This window comes from Microcebus murinus, chromosome 14 (assembly GCF_040939455.1).
Source record: "Microcebus murinus isolate Inina chromosome 14, M.murinus_Inina_mat1.0, whole genome shotgun sequence".
Lineage (NCBI taxonomy): Eukaryota > Metazoa > Chordata > Mammalia > Primates > Cheirogaleidae > Microcebus > Microcebus murinus.
The window spans coordinates 32731487-32756494 of NC_134117.1; the positions used below are offsets into that span (position 1 = coordinate 32731487).

General features: G+C 36.4%; 1 protein-coding gene across 1 annotated transcript in view; it reads right to left on the reverse strand.

Annotated features, from left to right (window-relative positions):
* BTAF1 (B-TFIID TATA-box binding protein associated factor 1) overlaps positions 1-25008 on the reverse strand; it is a 91128-nt gene that overhangs the window by 46960 nt on the left and 19160 nt on the right. The window contains exons 5-14 of the mRNA XM_076009983.1: positions 21809-21972; positions 18773-18909; positions 16408-16537; positions 16057-16125; positions 12939-13028; positions 11674-11769; positions 11401-11577; positions 7888-8028; positions 6931-7055; positions 4346-4466 (exon numbers count right to left, since the gene is read on the reverse strand). Coding sequence (XP_075866098.1) covers positions 4346-4466; positions 6931-7055; positions 7888-8028; positions 11401-11577; positions 11674-11769; positions 12939-13028; positions 16057-16125; positions 16408-16537; positions 18773-18909; positions 21809-21972 — 1250 coding nt within the window. The remainder of the gene's footprint in view (positions 1-4345; positions 4467-6930; positions 7056-7887; positions 8029-11400; positions 11578-11673; positions 11770-12938; positions 13029-16056; positions 16126-16407; positions 16538-18772; positions 18910-21808; positions 21973-25008) is intronic.

Here is a 25008-nt window from a genome sequence, read left to right on the forward strand (position 1 = left end):
ACAGCCCCTGACCTCTGACTTTTTTTTTTTTTTTTAAGATAGAGTCTCACTTTGTTGCCCAGGCTAGAGTGCAGTGGCATCATCATAGCTCACTGCAACTTCAAACTCCTGGGCTCAAATGATCCTCCTGCCTCAGTTTCCCAAAGTGCTAAGATTACAGGTGTGAGCTGCCACACCCAGTTCAGTCCCCCTGACTTTTGTAAAGAAAAAAAAAATACTTCTGGAGATGACTGAAGAGAAATTTGAAATTTTTAATTGAAATTCCAGAAACTTACAAGTTCTGGGGATAGTACATGTATAACTTAGAAAGCCACTATAATTTTCTAGACAATGGAAAACTAATGACAAAGATAGGACAAGGTTGTATGTTCTCAAGATGGTTTGAAAGAAGTTTAAAACAGCCTAGAAAGTCATTAGCTGAGGGAGAATACTCACCACTTTGCTATGCCTTAATTTTACTTTTCACTGAAAGAGAAAGGGAAGCTGGGAAGAAGAAAAGTTCTTCTTTTCTCATTGGAGAAAATTAAGGACAATCTTAACAGAACTAGGAAAGCTGCCATAGCAATAAGCAAATAATTTAATATTACTTTTCCACAATGTCTTTTCATTTCTGATTTTCCCCGATCATTGGCAATCCAAGCAGTTTCTTATAGATCCCAAAGTCACATTTATAGAGGAAGATGTCCTCCTATATTTATAACCAATAAATGTGATATAAATTACAGTCATCTTCTCAGGCTACAAACTTGTTCGTATAGTAAATTCTACTTTATAATTATTAAAAACAACTGGGGGATAGCCGGGCATGGTGGCGCATGCCTGTAGTCCCAGCTACCCGGGAGGCTGAGGCAGAAGGATCACTCGAGCCCAGGAGTTTGAGGTTGCTGTGAGCTAGGCTGACGCCACGGCACTCACTCTAGCCTGGACAACAAAGTGAGACTCTGTCTCAAAAAAAAAAAAAAAAAAAAAAAAAAAAAAACAACTGGGGGAGAAAAGGATACATGGGTGGAGCACAGGATTTTTAGGGCAGTGAAACTATTCTATGTGATGTAATTGTGGATACACAACATTTTTTTTAAGTTTTTATAAAATTTAAAGTTTTAATATATATGGTTTCTGAGTGCTTTTTATATTAGCTTTTTTTTTTTTTTTTTTTTTTTTTTTGAGACAGAGTCTCACTCTGTCTCCCGGGCTAGAGTTCCGTGGTATCGGCCTAGCTCACAGCAACCTCAAACTCCTGGGCTCAAGCGATCCTCAAAGCAATGTATACTATGCAAATATTTTCACCCATTTTGTAGGTTGTCTGTTTATTATTTATTCCCTTGGCTGTGCAGAAACTTTTTAGTTTAATTAAGTCCTTTTCATTTATTTAATTTTTTTTGAGACAGAGTCTCACTCTGTTGCCTGGGTTAGAGTGAGTGCTATGGTGTCAGCTAGCTCATAGCAACCTCAAACTCCTGGGCTCAAGCAATCCTTCTGCCTCAGCCTCCCAAGTAGCTAGGACTACAGGCATGTGCCACCATGCCCAGCTAATTTTTTCTATATATTTTTAGTTGGCCAATTAATTTCTTTCTATTTTTAGTAGAGACGGAGTCTCGCTCTTGCTCAGGCTGTTTTCGAACTCCTGACCTTGAGCGATCCTCCCACCTCGGCCTCCCAGAGTGCTAGGATTACAGGCGTGAGCCACCGCTCCTGGCCAACATTATTTCTTGAGCCAACAGAATGTACAACACCAAGAGGGAACCATAATGTAAACTATAACTCTGGTGGATAATCATTTGTCAATGTAGGCTCACTGACTGTAACAAATATGCCACTCTGGTATGGGATGTTGATGGTGGTGGAGGCTGTGTAGAGGATAAGGGATGAGGTATATGGAAACTGTACTTTCCCTTCAATTTTGCATGAACCTAAATTGCTCTAAAAAAATAAAGTCTAGGCAAATAAGCATATGAAAAGATGGCTCTCATAATATGTTGCCAGGAAATAAGCTATTAAGCTATTAGAATGGCCAAAATCCAGAACACTGACAACATCAAATGCTGGCTAGAATGTAGAGAACAGGAACTCTCGCTCACTGATGCAAAATGGTATAGATACTTTGGAAGATGGTCTGGAAGTTTCTTACAAAATTAAAAATTCCTTTACAATATATAATCCAGCAATCATGCTCCTTGGTAATTACCCAAAGGAGGTTAAAACTTAGGTCCACACAAAAACCTGTACACAGATGTATATAGCAGCTTTATTTATAATTGTCAAAACTTGGAAGCAATCAAGATGTCCTTCGATAGGTGAATAGATAAATGAACTGTGGTTTATCTATATGATGGAATATTCTTCAGTGATAAAAACAAATGAGTGATCAAGCCATAAAAAGACATAGCAAAAACTTAATTTCATATTGCTAAGTGAAAGAAGCCAATCTGAAATGGCTACATATTATGATTCCAACTCATGACATTGCAGAAAAGGTAAAAATAAACAGAGAATAAAAAGATCAGTGGTTGCCAACAGTTCAGGGAGAGGGAAAGAAAGGGATTTTCAAAGTAATGAAACTATTCTGTATGATACTGTAATTGTGGGTACATAATCATTATTGTACATTTGTCAAAAAGCCATCGATTCTAAAACACAAAGAGTAAACCCTAATGTAAAGTAGAAACTTTAGTTAAAAATAACATACCACGGCCGGGCGCGGTGGCTCACGCCTGTAATCCTAGCTCTTGGGAGGCCGAGGCGGGCGGATTGCTCAAGGTCAGGAGTTCAAAACCAGCCTGAGCAAGAGCAAGACCCCGTCTCTACTATAAATAGAAAGAAATTAATTGGCCAACTGATATATATATAAAAAAATAATTAGCCGGGCATGGTGGCTCATGCCTGTAGTCCCAGCTACTCGGGAGGCTGAGGCAGAAGGATCGCTCGAGCCCAGGAGTTTGAGGTTGCTGTGAGCTAGGCTGACGCCACGGCACTCACTCTAGCCTGGACAACAAAGTGAGACTCTGTCTCAAAAAAAAAAAAAAAACAACAAAAAAAAACATACCAGTATTGGTTCAACTGTAAAAATGTGCCACACTAATGTAAGATGTTAACAATAAAGGAAACTATGTATGGGTGGTGGGAGGGATATAAAAGGGTATATAGGAACTGTACTTTTCCCGCAACTTTTCTGTAAACCTAAAACTGTTCTTAAAAATAAAGTCTACGTATAAAAAAAGAATCATGTGAAAGGAAGAAATATGATAACTTTAAGGGAATCTATATAAAGTGAATTTAATAATATCAAAAACATTTAGGCAAAAATCACAAAATTAAAACAAAGATGAAATGAAAATTAAGAACAACCCATGCCAGTTGTCACATCAGTCCATGCCTGATCTACTGAGAATGATAAAACAGACCTGACAGTTGTTCCAGAGAAGATTCTGATTAGACAAAACCGAAGGGATAATGCAAAACAAAATTTACAGATGTTTATTCACAAAAGTTCCATAACAATACCATGCTGCAGATTAAAGCAAGTCTACATGGAATATTCCTAATTCACGTGGAAATGCACAGTTAGTAAACATAAAAGAGGCATTTATTCATGCAATAATCTACTATTTAGAAAAATTAACCACTGCTTTTTAAAGATGATTGGTCCAAACTATAGTACCTATGCATGATATCATGATAGAAGAATGGAATTCTTACTGATAGTTTCCTAAATTCTAAATATTTTGTTTGACCTACACGGTTATTTATAAAAAACACGAATTGTGAAGCTTCCTATAAAAAACAGGGCAAGGATCCCTTAGCTCACTACAGGCTCCATTCACACACTGATATTACCTGAATGATCTCTACAGGCATTATAATACATGACTCCTGAAATATACTATCCTTGGAAATAGCATATTCTTAAGATTGAGTAATCTTTAAGAGGAGACAAGAGCCTAGGAATTCTATGGTCAGTCTTTAAGAGTTATATTTCAGAGCTTCAAATGCAGCCTTCTAACCTGGGACGAGTTCTGCCAACCACCCAATGGTCAATCACACAGAAAAAGAGCAAGCAAAGATTAAATAACAGGTTTCCAACAGGAAGGGACTAAGCAATCATTCATTCAACAAATATTTACTGAAGACCTCCTATGTATTAAGCAAAATTCCAAGTGCTAAGAATACAACCTAGAATAAAATATTTCTGTCCTCATGAGATTATATGTGTCTCATACCACTTCTACGAGGCCCAGAATTCTCCTGATCATGAAATATGCAGAAAGAGTAAGCTAATGGTCAGGCTTGTTTTATAAAATTAATTTATGTAAGTTTCAGATCGCTGTACATAGTTATTAGTTCTTACCTGGTCCTGTGTTGATAATAACGTAAACAGAGTTTCCAATGCTGCTCTTCGAACTGATGATATAGTGTGATGCAAAAAAGGCCAGACACGTGGAACTAAAACTGTGAGTGACTGTTGAATACTAATAAAGGAGACACAAATTAATCTTACTTATTCTTAGTTGAAACTCCGTAGATACATACAGTATCTAAATATCATTCTCATATGGACCTAGTGATGCTGACACAAAAGGACTTTTTGATGAATAAATTCTAAAAAAAAAAACAATTTTCATATGAATATTCCCTTAACACTGTCATTCAAAATTGTTATTATAGCACCAGAAGAGCCAGTGCAAATGCAGTAATAAAGGGTAGAAATACTAACATTGGGTTCTTCTATGGCACTAATCCCATGATTTACCCTTATCAAGTTATAACTTTCCAATATAACTGCCATTATAATTATTCTTAGGAAGATAAGACATGTATCTTATGATAGCTAATACTAATAGTAAGCCTACACAATCAGAATTGCTAATCCTTATTCCTTTCCCAAGGCTAAACCCAAAGGGCAGATGCATATAACTTCCATCTCCGTTTGTGGTCATCTCTGTGACATATCAAATGAGCTAGAGGTGATATGGTAGTAGCTTTGAAATTTATTACCCTGATTTAGCATTACTAAGTTAGAAAAACTCAAATTTCTTCCTTCTCACAGATTAGATTTTAAATGGGGAGGCAAGCAAACCCTAGGCTAACTTGGACCACAGGATTCCTGTCACAGTCATGACCCATTGGGAAGCTACCTGGAATTAGGAAATGATTGATAAGTAGTATTTGAAATATATGCCTCTGTAGAAAAAGGCATGAACAAAAAAGAATATGCCAGTGTAACTATGTATTTGTCTTTTGTGGTTCCTCTCAGGAGGCCTATCTTTAACACTATTTTAATTACTTGCAGGTTTGTAGGAACATTACTTCTTACACTTACTCACACATTTAGTAAGTTAACTTATAAAATTCTAATTTAAACACATGCACACGCAGACATAAAAAAGACTCAAAATACATAAAAGCACTATAACAAGGTCTTGTTAATAATATAATTGTTCATGCTTCAAATGACATGCTGCATTTCTTCTTACATAAGCTGGAAAGTATCTGCCAAATATCACAACATATGTAGCAAATTTTCTAATAAGGCAATTTTGAAACAAAAAAGATGGAAATCTACATTATTTCACATTAGCAGAATTTTCACTATATTCTTTCATTTTCTTATATTATCTAGTTTTTCCTGACACCATCTACTAAGGCCCCATAGGCCAAATCCACTCCACCCATTTTTTTTAAATAAAAGTTTTATTGAAATACAGGCACATTCATTACTTTACATATATTGTCTATAGCTGTTTTCATACTACAGTGACAGAGTTAGTTTTCACAGACTGTCTGGCTCACAGTGCAAAAATATTCACTATTTGAGCCTTTACAGAAAAAGTTTACCAACCCATGTTTTACCATAATTAAAAACCCTTGCATTTTGCAGCTTACAGAGGGCTTTCACATAGATTAACTCATTTAAATTGTACAGCTTTCATTAGTCGTAAGAACATCCAAAAATCAGGAAACCCAATATATGCTGGGTTTATAAGCTCCTGCCCCAAATGTGCTGGTGGCTAGAAGAAAAGGCCTCTTGAAAATAGTAGTCTTTGCATCACCACTTTGTTTTTGCTTTTATGGGCACTTATTTTGCTACACCTACTTCTGGGCTGTCTACTAACATAAATTTAGCATTAAAGTACTATCAGGTTAGGATTATTTAAAACAATCTCTACATGTTTTTCATACATCTATGGTTTTCACTGGCAATAGTCACTCATAAAGCCAAAAATCATCTATAATCATAATCATATGAATACTCTCTGAATGTCCTCACTAGACTAACGACATTAATTTTGTGAATTGCAGAAAATTGCATAATAATTTTTTCTTCTCTATCTCTAAGGATACTATTTTCTACCTCTGATATAATAATATTTAGGAGCCTGTCTAAAAGACAGGGAATACATTAATTAGCTGAGCTTCACTTCAAATATCAGGATAGGAAAATCAATGACACTTTTATTATGTGTTCTCTTCCTCATAAGCAATTGGTAAAATCAAGAACAAGAGTTGAAGAAATGAACATTACAAAGAAAAAGTTTACAGAGGGGAAGTTTTAGAAAATATACAGCTGAGGTTCAATGATAATCCCATTAACTAAATGTCATTAAATAAGGCTAAAATTCTATATTCTGCAGCTATAGCTGGAAATAATATGAAATGATTATATTTCTAAAGTAAACTATTATATAGGATGAACGGGATAATGAATTATGTAACTGAAGTAACCAAAGAGTAAGGAAAATAATGTTTATAAGCTCCTACCACAAATGTGTTGGTGGCTAAAAGAAGAAAAGGCCTCCTGAAAATAGTACTCTTTGGCAATCTCAACTTACAGTACTATTCTGAAAGGTGCTAAAATATTTTATGTTTAGGCTTAATTATCTGGAAAGGTATGTAAAGGCTTTTTACTTTATTCCACTAGTTAGAAATATTTACCTGCATTGTTGGACCTGAGGATAAGTTAACAAGGATGAAAGAAGAGTCATAATACTATTTGTTGAAGCTGTTAGATCATCTAGTTCCAGAAGAGCATCCCATAATGTATTTATAATGAAGGGTACCTATAAGATTGTTTTCAAGAAAACAGTTACCAATTTTACACAAATTATTCATAAGCCCTGCCTAATTGTATCCCACTACTGCTTCAACACCACATATAATTCCAATGACCTTGGACAGTGCAAGTTTTCATCAAAGTTAAAGAGGAGACATTATTTGCCTCTAACAATTCTCTAACCCCCTTTTTAGTGCTATTCAATTCTACTTTGGCACTTCTCTTCCTAACCAGGCTCATATGGACAGAAGAATTCAGCAAATAAAACAACCAATACTCTACTTACGTAAAAAATTAAACTGTGAAAATAATACTGGAAACACAGACATGCCTCTTTATGCAAAGCAATTTTACTTCATTTAAAATGGTACTAATTATCACAAAAAGACAAATTTAGTTTCTGAGCTCTAAAAATACTGCTTGCTATACTTACAACTTTTATGTTCTGGTTTTGATAATAAAATGGGAAGTCAGCTAGATCTTAAAAGAGTCACTTAAAAAAAAGAGATCAGATTAGAAAACCAAAAGCCAAAAACCAAAATCAAAACAGACAAGAATCCCATATATCTAAAAACCAAGAGTAAAATAAAGAAGAAATGGCTTTCTTCTCAAGGAAGTTCCCTGTATATTATGTATATGAAGGGAAAGTAGATAAATACAATTCACTCTTCCTAAGGATAATATATATTCAAGATTGCATGCATCAGAGGGCTGTCTGCTGAAAGACACTTGAGGATGAAAGAGGAAAAAAAAAGCACTCAATGTATTTCCTAATACTCCATTATCCAAAACATAAACAAGCTCTATATAGGAAGAAAATGTAAAAATATTTAATTTACCTTTTGTGTCTGCAAATATACAAGGCTTTCTACTACAGGCACTAATGATGCTGCAGCAACAGCTCTGACATCATCATCAAGGTCCTGGAGTCCCTCAATTATTCTAGTTAAAACTTTAGGCAATAAAGTATTTATTACATCCTATAAAACAGTACATGAAAATATATTAATTTTCTATAATACAATTATCATGCTTAAACATTTTTAAACTAAATCTGCCATATGACAGCATAAATTCCAATATTTACAGTCACACATGTTCAACTATGGGGATACATTCTGAGAAATGTGCCATTAGGTGATTGCATCATTGTACTTACACAAACCTAGATTATATGGGAATACCAATATAGCAATGATTTAGCACTAGGCTATTGTTCCTAGGCTACAAACCTGTACTTCATGTTACTTTACTGATATTGTAGGCAACTGTAACATATGGTAAGTATCTAAACACATCTAAACATGAAAAGGTGCAGTAAAAATACTGTATTATAATCTCATAGTACCATTTATGTAGTTCATCGTTGACCAAAACATCATTATGACTGTATTTATTAAAAAAGAATCACATCGACCTCATGTGGTGGCTCACGCCTATAATCTAGCACTCTGGGAGGCCAAAGCAAGAGGATCACTTGAGGTCAGGAGTTTGAGACCAGCCTGAGCAAGAGCAACACCCCTCTCTATTAAAAACAGAAAAATTAGCTGGGTGTCATGGCATGTGCCTGTAGTCCAAGCGACTCAGTAGGCTGAAGCAGGATCGCTTGAACCCAGCAGTTTGAGGTTGTAGTGAGCTACAATGACACCACTGCACTCTATCCAGGGCAACAGAGCAAGATTCTGCCTTCACCAAAAAACAAAACAAGAATCACAGAAACAGGAAAAAAAAAAATCATCAGTAGAAGCCTACGTAATTAATCCCATATTTAAAAGACTACAGTGGCCTTAAGCACTACCTTATTCGATGTGACTTAATACATTAGAACATGTTTTCTAGATAAGACTATGAATTATCTGCTTGAATACACACATACAAACCCCTATGCTAGAACCTCAGCTTCCATTTCTCATTCAACACCACTGAAAACCAAAGGGGGTATGAGAGAAGAGTGAAAGAAAAGCCATACCTTCTGGCTTCTCATTATTCCAATTTAATCTCTTATCATTTCTCCCAAACAAAGTCATCTCCCCACAGGCTACTCCTGTCATCATACACTAGGAATCTCACTGTGAATTGGTCTTACTAGGAAATAGTGATAATATTACAAAAACGAGTAAGGTATTTTTCCATTTGCACATAATTCTGCTTTTCTCTATAGAGCCTAGAGAGCAGGACACAGAAAAAAGGTTTTGTTCATTGGAAAGGGGGTAGTTGCCAAGGGAAGAAGAGACTAAAAAGGGACAGGAAACGCAAAGAAGGAAGTAGAGAGAGAAAAGAGGTAGAGTGTTTGGGTCTATGAGCAGAATCAGACGGAATGGTTTGCTGCTGGCAGTTTAAAAAAAAACAACCACCACAATGACACCTTAGAAAACTTCAAAAGGCCTGTAAGCTTGCCTTTAGGGACAGAAAGGGAGATTCTAATCTGTTATGTAGGAGGATTGCTTGAACCCCGGAGTTTGAGGTTGCAGTGAGCTACAATAGAAAGTAAGCAAGGGAAAAGACAGAAAGCATTCAAAGACAAAGCATTAAGTAGTCATAATGGATAGTGAAATAAGGTCCTCACAGTGCTGTTCCAGGGTCCAGTCTGGAAAACATCCAGGGAAATTAAACTGTAAGAAAAGGTTCAGGGCCAGGCATGGTAACTCATGCCTGTAATCCTGGCACTTTGGGAGGCCAAGATAAGAGGATTGCTTGAGCTCAAGAGTTTGAGACCAGCCTGAGTAAGAGTGAGATCCTGTCTCTACTAAACATAGAAAAATTAGCCAAGAGTCATCTCATGTGCCTATAGTCCCAGCTACTCAGGAGGCTGAAGCAGGAGGATCGCTTGAGCCCAAGAGTTTGAGGTTACTGTGAGTTATGATGATACTACTGCACTCTACTCAGGGCAACAGAGTGAGACTCTGTGAAAAGAAAAGAAAAGGAAGAGGAAAAGGAAAGGTAACATAAGGTTGGGTTTTGGTCTCTCTCTAGCTCCTCATTCATAATCTCCCCTTCTACATCTCTTCTTTCCCCTCCACACTCATACTCTGCTGGCATCATTATTCTCAGGGTCAAGGCAACTGTTTATGGAAGTCCCCAATTCTATCACCAGATCTATGATGAGGAAATAGGGAGAAAGGGAAAAGAGAGGTTTCGATGGCATCTCACTGGAATTCTGAATCAATTTTTCCACAAAAGCGTTATGCGTATACATAGATTATATGTAGCACCTTTAGTTTAGTAAAAGACTTCAGACATTATTAATGAATGAAATATTGTGGGCCAATGTAGCAACCAAATTCCTAGCCAGAACAAAAAAAACAACATATCATAAGAGAATATTAATGCTCCTAAGAGGGAGATTATGCACATATGCAGGTATTTTCATCCTAGATGAAGTATGAAATTACAATAAACCCTGGGCTGACATGACATCTAGTTTCTAGTTCTGGTACTAACCCTAACTAGTTTTGTGACCTTGAGCAAGACATCTACTTTTTTTTTTTTTTTTTTGAGACAGAGTCTCGCTTTGTTGTCCAGGCTAGAGTGAGTGCCGTCGCGTCAGCCTAGCTCACAGCAACCTCAAACTCCTGGGCTCGAGCGATCCTTCTGCCTCAGCCTCCCGAGTAGCTGGGACTACAGGCATGCGCCACCATGCCCGGCTAATTTTTTATATATATATCAGTTGGCCAATTAATTTCTTTCTATTTATAGTAGAGACGGGGTCTCGCTCTTGCTCAGGCTGGTTTCGAACTCCTGACCTCGAGCAATCCGCCCGCCTCGGCCTCCCAAGAGCTAGGATTATAGGCGTGAGCCACCGTGCCCAGCCAAGGCATCTACTTTTTCAGAACATATTTCCCTATGTGAAAATGATAGGATTATCTGCATTTTCTTCTTATAAGCCTTTTTATAAAGGATAAAAGAAAACACTGACAGCTTATGTGCAAAGTACATGACAATATAAGTTGTTGCTTTTACACTTACTTTAAGTTTCCTAAGGTAGATATTGTGTCTATTCTGCCATATGTACGCTGCATAACTTAGCACTGTGCCTTAATCCCTCAGTGCATGTATTCATTCAATATTTAAATGAGTTAAACAAAACACGAAAAGCACTGAATTAACTGCAGCAATGAATTTAAAGAGGAAAAACAATACTTGACCCTAAAGAGCAAACAATATGACCACCTTTTGATTTATACTTAAATTCTTATCAGTGCCACCTATTTCTGTGACACTGTATCAAGACGACGAATCTCGAAGGATTGGTTTCTCTGTAACACTAAGGATTTTAGGGCCATTTTAAATGATCAATGAAAATAAAAGTTAAAAAACCCTCCCATATATCCTTCAAAAATTGAAGTATTTACCTGACGGACTGCCAAAGCATACTTTATTCCCAGCAGACCACCATGTCTAACTTCCCACTGTTCTTGTGTAAGTAATTTTAGCAGCACATCCACAGTCTTATGAACTCCTGTTTCATTCATGTGTTTTAAAACCACACCTAATGTTTGAGCACAAGTTTCACGAACTGGTGCCACAACCTACAGAGAGAGAAAGAAGAAAACTCATATTTTCAAAAACTTATTCTGTAGAATTTGAAATATGATTGGGCAAAGCCTCCCTGAGGTGATACGTACTTCATCAGAAACAAAATCTCCAAATCTGTCTAAGGCAAAAACACAAAGGAGTCTAATAACCAAGTCTTCCAACCACTCTTGATGCTGCTGGACCATCTGTTAAAACACAATACTTTTTAAAAACAGAAAAAAGATTATACTTTTTACAGGTGACTAGGGAAAAACCTTAGGTCTAAAATCAAAGATAAAATACTGCCCATATCCCCTTTGATTATTAATTTAATTCATATATAATATTATCAAAATTCTTAAAATTTGTGGATTCTATTGTGTCACTTATACTCCAAGAGAAATTAAGAGACAGTGACTCAGGAAGGCTGAGGTGGGGTGATCACTTGAGGCGAGGTGTTCGAGGCCAGCCTGGGCAACATAGCAAGATCTTGTCTCAAAATGGGGGGTGGGGGAGAAAGGTAGAAAGAGAAGAAAGGAAGGAATGGAGGAAGGGAAGGAAGGGAAGGAAAGAAACAAGGAAGGAAAAATTAGCTGAGCATGGTGGCACGTGCCTGTAGTCACAGCTATGGGAGGCTGAGGTAGGAGGATCGCTTGAGCCCAGGAGTTGGAAGCTGCAGTGAGGTATGACCAGGCCACTGCATTCCAGCCTGGGTGACAGAGCGAGACCCCATCTCTTTTAAAAAAAAAAAAAAAAGAAAGAAAGAAACTAATTACTTAATTGCTTTGATATAAGTATACCTGTCATATATCTACTATCTATCCTAAATATCCAGTGTCTCTATGCTACACCAATTATGTTGCTCACTGACCTCTCAACAAGCCTCTTACTCATTTTACTCTACTTTCCAATCCATTATATCCTGCTCAAATACTCTTGCTTCTAGGTTTTTTCTCTCAATTTTTCGGAACAGGAACATTTCTATCTAGTGAATTCACTTTTCCTTTGTCTATTAACAGATTTCTTTCTATCATTCTTACTTTTTTCCTCATATTCACCTTTCCATATTTCTTCCTTTTCTTTTTTTTTTTCTGAGACAAGATCTCATTTTGTAGCACAGGCTGGAGTGCATTGGCAAGTTCAAAGTTCACTGCAGCTTCCAACTCCTTGGCTCAGGTGATCCTCCCACCTCAATCTCCCAAGTAAGCATGTGCCACTACACCTGGCTATTTTTTTACTTTTTTGTAGAAAGATAGAGTCCCAATATGTTGCCCAGGCTGGTCTTGAACACCTGGTCTCAAGCGATTCTCTTGCTTCAGCCTCCCAAAGTGCTGGGATTACAAGTGTAAGCCACCACACCTGGCCACACACTTACCTCTTCTAAAGTGCTGTCACCCATTTTACCACCACTTTTCCCATGAGCTTTGAGAATTTCCCTAAGTCCAGTGCCTGCACCATGTCGTACCTAAAAAGAACCAAGAAACAAATGTCAGAAGTTAAATGTTTAAGAAACCAAGTTTAACTTTTCTTCAGTATGAAAAAGGGAAACTGAATTTTTAAGAAAGTAAAATAAACTAAGTGGTATTAATACTTTACAAGAATGTGATTTTCTTCAGGTAACTCAAAAGAATTACATATATTACATATATTTTTTACAATTTTTACACATTACATACATTTTACAACTTTTTCAGTTATACAAATATTTTAAAAATCAAACAAGAAAATAGCTATTTTAAAATCTTTTTGAATTATAAATCTACATGGCTGTCACTCCCCTACCCTCTAGGTGCATTCAGCACTACCCACGGCAAGAGAGAGGAAAGAAAAGTATCATCTACTGTTCTTTATAGCCCCAACACCAATATTTTAGAAATATATGCATCAAAACTAAGCTCCAGCCCAGCGCAGTGGCACATGCCTTCAGTCTCAGCACCTTAGGAGGCTAAGGATAGCTTGAGCCTAAGAGTTCAAGTCTGCAGTGTACTATGATTGTGCCTATGAATAGCCACTGCACTCCAACTAGGGTGACAAAGCAAGACCCTGTATCTCTTTTTTTTTTTTTTTTTTTTTTTTTAGATTAGAGACAGGGTCTGGCTGTGCTCAGGCAGTGTTCAGGCTGGTGTCGAACCCCTGAAGCAGCAGCTATCCACCCATCTCGGCCTCCCAGAAAGCTAGGACGACAGGCGTGAGCCACCGCGCCCGGCCAAGACCCTGTATCTCTTTAAAAGAAAAAACAAGCCAAGTATGATGGCTCACACCTGTAATCCTGGCACTTTGGGAGGCCAAGGTAGGAGGATTGCTTAAAGCTAGGAGTTCAAGACCAGCCCAGGCAATAGTGAGACCCCCATCTCTACAAAATATTTTAAAAAATTAAAAATTTATCAACCTTCCAAAAAAGCAAAATTACCAGTTAATTTTTCTCATAAATAGAGGCATTTTCCCCCCTTTAAATGGTAAGTACTTTTTACATCCTGTATAGGAAATCTTTGCCTAGTCTATACTATTTTATATAGAAGTTTTATTGTTTTATCTTTCACATTTAGGTTTGTTACATTAAATGAGCAGGAGGCTATTAGCCCAGGGCTGTCTCCGTACTGTGAATTCCTACATAACAAATGCAACCTAGTTTATAAGTATATAAACAAACTGAAACTCAACTTAGACATATAACAACCAACCCAGCTTCAGCCAGTCACAGGCAGCCAACTCATCACACCATGCCCAAATAAGGCAGATCCCTAGCTATAGATAATCAGATGATTTCCCTACTTTGCTTCTGTGTCTAGCCTGTAAAAACTCATTGCTCACACTACTAGGGTTGGGGTGGGGGAAGGGGTTGGGGAAGGGGTGGGCATTCTCTGAACCTCTTCTGGTTCTGAGTGCTGCCTGATTCATGAATCATTCTTTGCTCAAACATACATTCCTAAATTTAATTTGTCTGAAGTTTTTTTAACAGGTTATAATCCATTAAGAATTAACTTTGCATATGGTATGTGATGGTGGTCAAGATTAATCTTTCCCAAATGCACATATAGACAGATCAGTGCCACTGCCTTGACTTATGCTAAGACCCCAGCAGTTCTACTCATCAATGTTTTTGCATGATCAGTACAAAGGTCAACACAGTGGTAAACAAAAATAGTTATGATTTGTGTACCTTTCTGCCTATATATTACACTTCAGTATAAAAATACTTAAAAATAAAAGTAAATAAATTGAGATTGAATATAAAAGAAAAAAATTAGCCAGGCATGGTAGCACATGTCTGTAGTCCCAACTTCTTGGGAGGCTGAGGGAAGAGGATCACTAGAGCCAGGCGTTTGAGACTACAGTGAGCAATGATAATGCCACTGCATTCTAGCCCAGGTAGACTGAAACCTGTCTCAAAAAAAGAAGAAAAATTTAAAAAAAACTAAGTTCCAAAGCTACCAGTGGTAAGTGCCAAAAGAAGGCAATTCAAATAAAATGACTCATGATTAATGCTTCACTGTAGCCGTGGGATAAATCATCTTTCTTAGAGAAGGTAAGGATATTTTCTACAGTGTCCTCAGGAAGGGAAAAAACAAGCTGTTAACACTGTACCCAGTTATTCAAGACTCAATTTAAGACTTCAACAACTTCGAAGACAAGGACACCAAGGAACAGAAAGGCTGCTAAAAGGCATTCTGAAGCAATATTTTTTAAATTACCCAAATGAGAACTGAAGGGGAACAGAATGGTTTGAATCTACTAGCTCTCAACTTCAACCAGAAGAGCTTCATCCTTTTATCTTTTCTATATTTTGGAACCTGTTCAAGATTTCTGAGTCTAAACCTTGTTTGGAAACTACTGTTCTTTTTTTTTTTTTTTTTTTTGAGATAGAGTCTCACTCTGTTGCCTGGGCTAGAGTGCCGTGGCGGCAGCCTAGCTCACAGCAACCTCAAACTCCTGGGCTTAAGCAATCCTACTGCCTCAGCCTCCCAACTAGCTGGGACTACAGGCATGTGCCACCATACCCAGCTAATTTTTTATATATATTTTTAGTTGTCCAGATAATTTATTTCTATTTTTAGTAGAGACGGGGTCTCGCTCTTACTCAGGCTGGTCTCGAACTCCTGACCTTGAGCGATCCTCCCACCTCGGCCTCCCAGAGTGCTAGAATTATAGGCATGAGCCACCACGCCTGGCCTGGAAACTATTGTTCTTGATCAATCAAAATTATTCATTTCCAAAGGAAAGGAAGCGATTTTTACTGACTGGGAGAGAAATATGTAGGCCTTAAGATTATAGTGGAAATAATGAACAGAAATAAAACAATTCACTACAGAATATGATTACAAGGATATGAACGGTGAAAATCAGTCTACAGTTTTCTGCTCAGGTCAATGATATGTGTCCTGAAAGGAACACAGGAAGAATAGGGACCCTGACAAAGTATACAGTTCTTGACATTGTTCCCTTCATTAGCACAGAAAATAGAGCTGAGAAAAACCGTAATGAAGAAGTCTTACCTCCCAGGAAGGATTAAAAAGGTCATTGCAAAGTTCTTCACAAAAGCTTTCCAAAGGCCATTCATTTGTCTAATAAGAAAAACAGAATTGCTACTAGTTCAAAAGGTCTATTTTATGCTAACAATTTAAGTAATTCAATAAAGTACACTTATTTATGGGTCTAGTAATAATATAACAATTGGTATTTCAAAAATTTAAATAATTAAGATATTTTTACTAATGAAATAAAGATACAATTTTTATTAATAAAATTTCTCTCAATTGACAGATTATTCAATAATGTCTACTGACTCACTAGTTTGAAAAAATTATAAATAATTTTAATGGACACTTAGGGCATTTCAATAGTACCTCTTCAATTAAGGAAGAATTGTCTGGAATATTATCAATCAACACTTTGGAATCATTTGCAGACTGATTGATAACAACATTTGCTATTTTCCGTCTCTTTTCTTCTGGCTCCCCATCAGTACTATCATTGCTAAAAAATAAAAGTCACCATTCAAAACATGAATAAAGGACAATGTGAACCACAATGACTAAAGTGAATAAAAGACAATGTGAATCCATTATTTGAACAAATGTTTTACCATATTCTGCTTATATGGTTTACTTAACATTCCATCTATTAAGATTAACCACTTAAAATTTTTTGAACAAAATACATCCTAACTACTCTATGGGTTAGTGAATTCTTCCTTTCAAATTGGATCTCAAATTTAACAGATAATTTTTCCTTCCTCTTACTAATCAGCTGTTCTTTTTAACTTTAAATTCTCTTGGTCCAATAATCTAACTATTTTTAGGCTTTCGTACACTAGAGAAAACTAATAACAGTGAGTAATAAAGCATTACCTTACTAGTTCTTGAAAAATATAGATAGATAAGAAAATAACCAATGATAAAAATATACAGAAAATTTGAGGAGATGTTATTTTATGACTTAAAGACCAAAAATATTGAGGCTAACCTAATATTGCAAAGGACAGGACAAGTAAAACTACCTTTACTCAACATTTTAAAAATGGAAAAATTAGCACATTCTAAAGCATATACAGCATTATTTTCTATAAATATTTCCCCTCCTCTCCACGTTAACAATGTGATTTATTTGGCCATTTTTTCTATAAGGTGGTGAAAGAAATCTGAGCCTCCCTAACCTCATCCCCTATTTACTCCTCCCTTCATCCTCTCTAATCTAGCCACACTGGTTGGTCACCTTATGTCCTTGAACTTGTTTGACATATTTCCTCTTCTAGGCATTTGCCCTGATAACTCACTCTATTTGGAATACCCCCTAGAACTAGAACTCTCCTTTCTTTAAGATCTTGGAAAGTCACCTCTGTGATGCCCTTCCAGATCATCCTATTTAAAATTTCAAACTCTATACCCAAAAAACATTTCACATGTTCCTTCCAAGTTATATCTTCTTTCCCCTCTTAACCATTACCATTAACATGATCCATATTCTATACATAAATACACACAATATATTCCTTATTTTTTCCCATCTTTCTTTCTCTCTAGAATGTAAGCCTCAAAGGCAGGAATTCTTAACTATTTTATTCAATCTTCTACCCTCAGTGCCTCGAACAGTACCCGGCACAGAGAAGATATTTAATAAATATTTGTAGAATGAATGATTCATGAACTCTGAAAAATAAAGTTTAATATTTCCAACATTTTCTTTGGGTGAAAGTGCTTGTATGAATAAAAACCAGTAGAAACATTTATTAGGTTACTACATTGAGCTATTAACTCAAAAAAAAAAAAAAGTGTAGTTATGAAGCTCAATAAAGGCTTTATTTACACTTTGAAATTTAACCCCAAGTTCAAATTTCTATCAAGTAGATGTTTAATACTTATCCCCAAACACTAAACATTTTTTAGCTTTCTGTGAATAGAAAGAACAAAATATGTCATCTGTAACAAAACCCCTATTTTCATAGGCTTTTTATTATTTGTCTAAAAAATATTTTTATTATTCACTTATTATTCATTATTATTCATCATTTTCTCAAATATTTCTTGGACACCACTAAAGATTCTGATTTAACAGTTCTGAGTGGGGCCTGAGAATCTGAACTTTTAGTTTTGAACTTTTGAGAAATGCTGCTCTAAGCTATGCATAGATGTCACTTTTATTAACTCATTAACAAAGTGAAGATAGTGACTTTACCCACAGAGTTCTTTCCTACAACAGGATTAAGTAAGCAGGCCTAAATTATTACCTGCTATTTAGCACAGCCCCAGCTGGGGGAACAGGTAATGGAACACTGTCAAAATACCTCTCACTTTATTAATGCAGTGTTCTTAAGTTGTGGTCCTTAAACCACCTCTCTGACTTCATTTTCTACTACTCTTTTGTCCACTCATCCCAGCCATACTGCCCTTCCTTTGATTTCTTGAATATTCCATAATTAAGGCATTTACACTTATTCCCTCTGCCTAGAATGCTCTCCCACTTTTGGACCTTCAACCCTCATTCACAGCCAATAATCAGTAAGAAAAAAAATCTGTGCATGTGCATTTTTCTGGGAAAGTGGTCTTAGTCTCTAGTAACAATAAATATTCTCTGACAACTGAGTAAGACAATCCAAACAGTACTCGCCAGCTAACCATAATGTCAGCAAAATGTTTTTATAAATTAAGCAGACACAGATTTAAACTACACAGCATTACTGTTTTAAGTGAACAAGCAGAAAAAGATTATTACCTCTTCTCATTAGTTTCCACTGCATCCCTGGATCTCTGTTTTGCAAATAATTTGGCCATTCTTTTAGCTTTGTTCTTTTGCCTGTTGCTCATTCCTGCTCGAAATTCTGAGTCAATCAATTCAGCTGCCTGAAGAGTCTAAAAAGAATAAAAGAAGGCTGAATTTGAAATTTTAAAATTAAAAGTAATGCCCTAAAGTCTTAACCTCAGAAGTCTATAAATTTCAGTATATACAGATTGATCACATAAATTTCAGTATATACAGATTGATCTCATTCTTTTTTGACATACTCATGCTATTCTGCTGTACGGCTGTACCATAATTTCATTCACTTCCTCCTCCTTCCCTATCCTTTCAATTCTCAACAGATATGCATATGCTTAACTTTTTTTTAATACCACAGATGTGACACAAATGTATGATCCTAACCCACAGAGAAGGCTTTGAAAAGGTGAGACTTCAAATAACCACAATACCACGTAAAAGTTATAAGAGTAAATGCCAGTAAAAGAAACTGGTAATCATTATCTGCTGAAAAAGTGAAAATAATTATAGGCATAAGTGGTTGGTCCAACATCCTATGGTCAACTTAACCCACATGCTCCTTTCCTCTTAACCACTCATTGCCTATTCACTTTGTTTCCTTTCCATTCAAAGGAGACACTATAAAGACTGTGGATGTTCTGCTGCTGTCTTAGTCCAGGAACCACTGGTATATATATACAAGGCAATGCAGGTGTTAAAGAGTCTACGGCAACAACTAAACTTAAGCAACTTCCCCCAAATGGCCATGATATATAAGGCCAACCAAACTTGGATCTTGCAAATTCCAAAGGGTTGTTGCCCATCCCATATCCAACTATTCTGAGGTCTATAACCCACTTTCTCTAATATACTTGCCCATTCATTTTCTTACACCACGTTCAATTACCCATACTGCAATCACATTACTGCATTTTTTTTTTTTTTTTTTTTTGAGACAGAGTCTCACTCTGTTGCCCTGGCTAGAGTGCTGTGGCGTCAGCCTAGCTGACAGCAACCTCAAACTTCTGGGCTCAAGCGATCCTTCTGCCTCAGCCTCCAGAGTACCTGGGACTACAGGCATGCGCCACCATACCCGGCTAATTTTTTCTATTTTTGGTAGAGACAGGTTCTCGCTCTTGCTCAGGCTGGCCTCGAACTCCTGAGCTCAAACGATCCGCCTACCTTGGCCTCCCAGAGTGCTAGGATTACAGGCGTGAGTCAAGACACCCGGCCTCATTACTGCAGTTTTATTCTCTTTTATTTTATTCTATTTTCTTCTTTATTTTTTATTTATATCTTATACTTCCTGTTTCTACCCCATTTCCTTCTGTTCCTTCCTAATTGTCATTATATTTCTGCCTTTTTATACTCTTTTCCCTCGGTATCTGCCATGGTTTTTGTCTGTAAGTTATTCATCATCACACACCCCGACCCTAAAAAATATACTTTACAAAAGCAAATGGAAACATTCTCTACTGAAGCAATGGGAAAAGTCGTGGGAAGGACAAGGTAAGGGATTCATGACTGCAAAGTAGAAATTCTTAATGGCATCCATGGGCCCTTAAAAGGACACTGAGGGGACAGGGAGGAGAGTATTGAATCCCTTGAAATGTAACATTTCATTTACATGTGCATTTTTCTGAAGAGAGAGATACACTTTTACTAGAGCTTCAAAAGAGTCTGTGGTATAAAGAAGGTTAAGAAGCACATGCACATCTGTTGGGAATTGGAAGAATAGGGAAAAAGGAGGAAAAGAGAGTGAAATTATGGTACAGCCACAAGACAAAATAGCATGAAGCTGTCAAAAAAGAATGTAGTCAATCTGTGCATACTAATATATTAATAATAAGCTTAATATTAAGTACAATTTTAAGTATACAGTGGGAAAAGGTGAACATGGCTTAAAAAGCACATATATATGCTTGTGTGTGTGTATGTTTATATATATATATATATATATATATAGAAAATTTCAGGAAGGATGCATGTATAACTTAAGGGCTGCCTGTGGGGCTTGGGAACATGTATGTCGACGAATTACTAGCAAAAAATTTCTTTTGATAACATAAATGCTGTATATAAAAAGAAACTTAGAAATTAACTGGACAACTAAAAATATACAGAAAAAATTTGCCAGGCATGGTGGTACATGCCTGCAGTCCCAGCTACTCGAGAGGCTGAGGCAGAAGGATTGCTTGAGCCCAGGAGTTTGAGGTTGCTGTGAGCTAGGGTGATACCACCACACTCTAGCCCAGGCAACAGAGTGGGACTCTGTCTCCAAAAAAGGGGAGGGGAGGGGAGGGGAGGGGAGGGGAGGGGAGGGGAGGGGAGGGGAAAGAATCATAGCTCTAAAGACTTCTATCATCATATCTAACTATGATAGCCCTTACTGTCTCTTACTAAAAAGAGCAATTAGAGCAAACAGAATTTTTCAGTATCAGTGGCTCCTGAAAGGTCCACTACATGGCTGGGTGTGGTGGCTCATGCCTGTAGTCCCAGCACTTTGGGAGGCTGAGGTGAGAGGTGAGAGGACCATGAGGCCAGGAGTTTGGGAAAGCAGCCTGGCCAACATAGTGAGACCCTGTCTCTACAAAAAATAAAAAAATTAGCCAAGCATGGTCATATACTCTTGTAGTTCTAGCTACTGGAGAGGCTGAGGTAGGAGGACTGTTTGAGCCCAGAAGTTTGAGGTTACAGTGAGATATGATCAGGCCACTGAACTCCAGACTAGGTGATAAAGTGAGACTGTATCTCTTAAAAAACGAAAGGAGGGAAATAAAGTTCATTACAACTTTTATCTAACAGTCCAGTATCTAGTTATTAGGCTGAGTTTCTGTCTCTGTAAAATCTGTCACCAAATATCCAGTTTAAAAAACACAAAATGTTGGTGGCACTAAGCAGCAATGAGAAGAAATAAGCACAGAATTTTTTAAAAATTACAATTACATAAGCAAAATAAAGCAAATCCTTTGTATTATTACTTGCAATCAAACAACCAAACGTTTTACCTACAGGTTGTTTGTTTACAAGGGCTGCTGAAGTTGGGGTATAATCCAAATCTTCATCATTGAAGAGTTCTTCAGTACTCATTCCAATTGCTTCTCCCATATTAAGGCCAAGTTTCTTCTGCAATAGTTTTCGTTGGCGTGCTATCCTCTCTTTAGGATCCACTTCACCTTTAAACAGCAAAGAAATACATTTCTTACAAATCAGTTAAGAAGTTTTCTAATATAAGCAGACCAGACTCCATTAAAATAAAAAAGAAAGAAGAACTTCTAAAACACCCCTTCTGCCACCAATAAAACAAGTCACATTCACAATAATTTCTGAACATCCCATAAACTCTATTACCTAATTATGATTGGAAACTAGTGTTCTAGCTAACAAAATATTCTAGGAGATTTTATTGCGATTCCTCCATGTATTCCCAGAGCAGTACAAAGTACTCAATCTAAAAAACAAACAAGAAAAAAAAAGATTTAAAGAAACAAAAGCCCAAATATGAAATTAAGAAAACAGTTCAGGCCAGGCGCAATGGCTCACGCCTGTAATCCTAGCACTCTGAAAGGCCAAGGTGGGAGGATAGCTCGAGGTCAGGAGTTCAAGACCAGCCTGAGCAAGAGCGAGATCCCACCTCTACTAAAAATAGAAAGAAATTAATTGGACAGTTAAAAATACATAGAAAAAATTAGCCGAGCATGGTGGTGCATGCCTGTAGTCCCAGCTACTCAGGAGGCTGAGGCAGGAGGATGGCTTGAGCCCAGGAGTTTGAGATTGCTGTGAGTTAGGCTGATGCCACGGCACTCTAGCCGGGGCAACAGAGTGAGACTCTGTCTCAAAAAAAAGAAAAGAGTTTAATTTGCAATAGTACCAAAAAGAAAACTTAAAACTTGTACTGTTAAAACTATATGAAATATTGAGGAAGAAATTAAAGATCTAAATAAATGAAGAGACATTCTATGTTCACATATCATAAGATTAAATATTGTTAAGACACTGATATTTCCCAAATTGATATACAACCCAATTGCTATCAAAATCCCAGCTGGCTTTTTTTTTTTTTTTTTTGCAGACATTGACAAACTGATTCTAAAATTCATATGGAAATCCAACAGAATGAGAATAGCCAAAATAATCTTGAAGATTCAACATTGTTAAAATGTCCATACTGTCCAAAGTGATGTGCAGAGAGTCAATGTAATTCCCATCAAAATACCAACATCATTTTTCACAGATCAAGAAAAAACAATTCTAAATGTCTTATGGAACCAAAGAAGAACCTGAATAGCCAAAGCAAGCCTAAGCAAAAAGAACAAATCTGGAAGCATCGTACTACCTGACTTCAAATTATACTACAAAGCTATAGTAACCAAAGCAGCATGGTATAAAGGTAAACATATAGACCAATGGAACAGAACAGAGAATCCAGAAATAAAGTCATATCGCTACAACCAACTTATTTTCAACAAAGCAGACAAAAACATACACCAAGGAAAGGGCACCCTATTCAATAAATGGTGCTGGGAAAACTGGAGAGCTACATGCAGAAGAATGAAACTAAATTCCTATCTCTCCATCATATACAAAAATTAACTCAAGATGGATTAAAGATTTAATGTAAGACCTGAAACCATAAAAAGTCTAGAAGAAAACATAGGAAAAACTCTTCTGGACATCAGGCAAAGAATTTATAACTAAAACCCCAAAAGCAAAGACAGCAACAAAAAAATAAATAGGACTTAATCAAACTAAAAATTTTTCTGCACAGCAAAGGAAATAAATAATAAACAACCTACAAAATGGGTGAAAATATTTGCATACTATACATCAGACAAATGGAGGGCTAACACCCAGAACCTACAAAGATCTCAAACAAGAAAAAAACAAGCAAGAAAAAAAAATAACCCCATCAAAAAGTAGCCAAAAGACATGAACAGATTTTTTTTCAAAGGAACAAATAAACATAGGCCAATAAACATATGAAAAAATGTTCAGCATCACTAATCATCAAGAAAATGCAAATTAAAACCACAATGAGATACCACCTTACCCCTATCAGAATAGCCATTACTAAAAAGTCAAAAAACAATAGACGTTGGCACAGGATGCAGTAAAAAGGGAATGCTTATACACCTGCTGGTAGGAATGTAAACTAGTACAACATCTATAAGAAAAAGTATGGAGATTCCTTAAAGAACTAAAAGTAGACCTATCACTCAATCCAGCAATCCCATTACTGGTATCTACACAAAGAAAAATAAGTCATTTTATGAAAAAGTCACCTACACCTGAATGTTTATAGCAGCACAATTCACAACTACAAAGACATAGAATCGACCTAAGTGTCCATCAACTGATGAGTGGATAAAGAAAATGTGGTGTATATATATACATATATACTATGGAGTACTACACAGCCATAAGAAAGAATGAAATAATGTCTTTTGCAGTAACTTGGATGGAACTGCAGACCATTATCCTAAGTGAAGTATCTCAGGAATGGAAAAACAAATACCACATGTTCTCACTTCTAAGTGTGAGCTAAAAGAGATGTATATATGGTCAAAAAGTGTAATGCACGTTGAAAACTAAAAAGGAGGAGGTTGGCGGGGTTGAGGGATAAAAATCTATCTATCAGGTAGAATGTACACTATTTTGGTGCCAGGTACACTGAAAGTGCTGATTTCAGTATTATACTATTCATCAACATAATAAAAAACACTTGTACCCTCTAAATCTACTGAAATTAAAAAAAGAAATAATTATTTAACCCACTCTCCCAAAAAAAAGTAAAAGAAAAGGGAAAAAAGTAAAAGAAAAGTAAAAGGGAAACATCATGAGATTTTAACTTATACTAATGAGATTTTAACTTGTATAATAACTTTTAAGACCTCATTGATATAAGAAATGAGGTGATGGGATATTTGAATATGTGGATTTTCTGCTAAAAAAAACAAAACAAAACAAAAAAACTAGATCTTTTAATAGAATCCATACCAAGCAAGAGGAAATGGATATTTATAAGATGAACATTTATAAGATGAACATTATTTATAAGATGATTAAAGATCATTTCAAGATTAACTTAGCTTCTGAATGATGATTAATTAGCAACAAAACAGAACACTATTCTGTTTGGGTTTTTTTTTTTTTTTTTTTTTTTTGAGACAGTCTCGCTTTGTTGCCCAGGCTAGAGTGAGTACCGTGGTGAC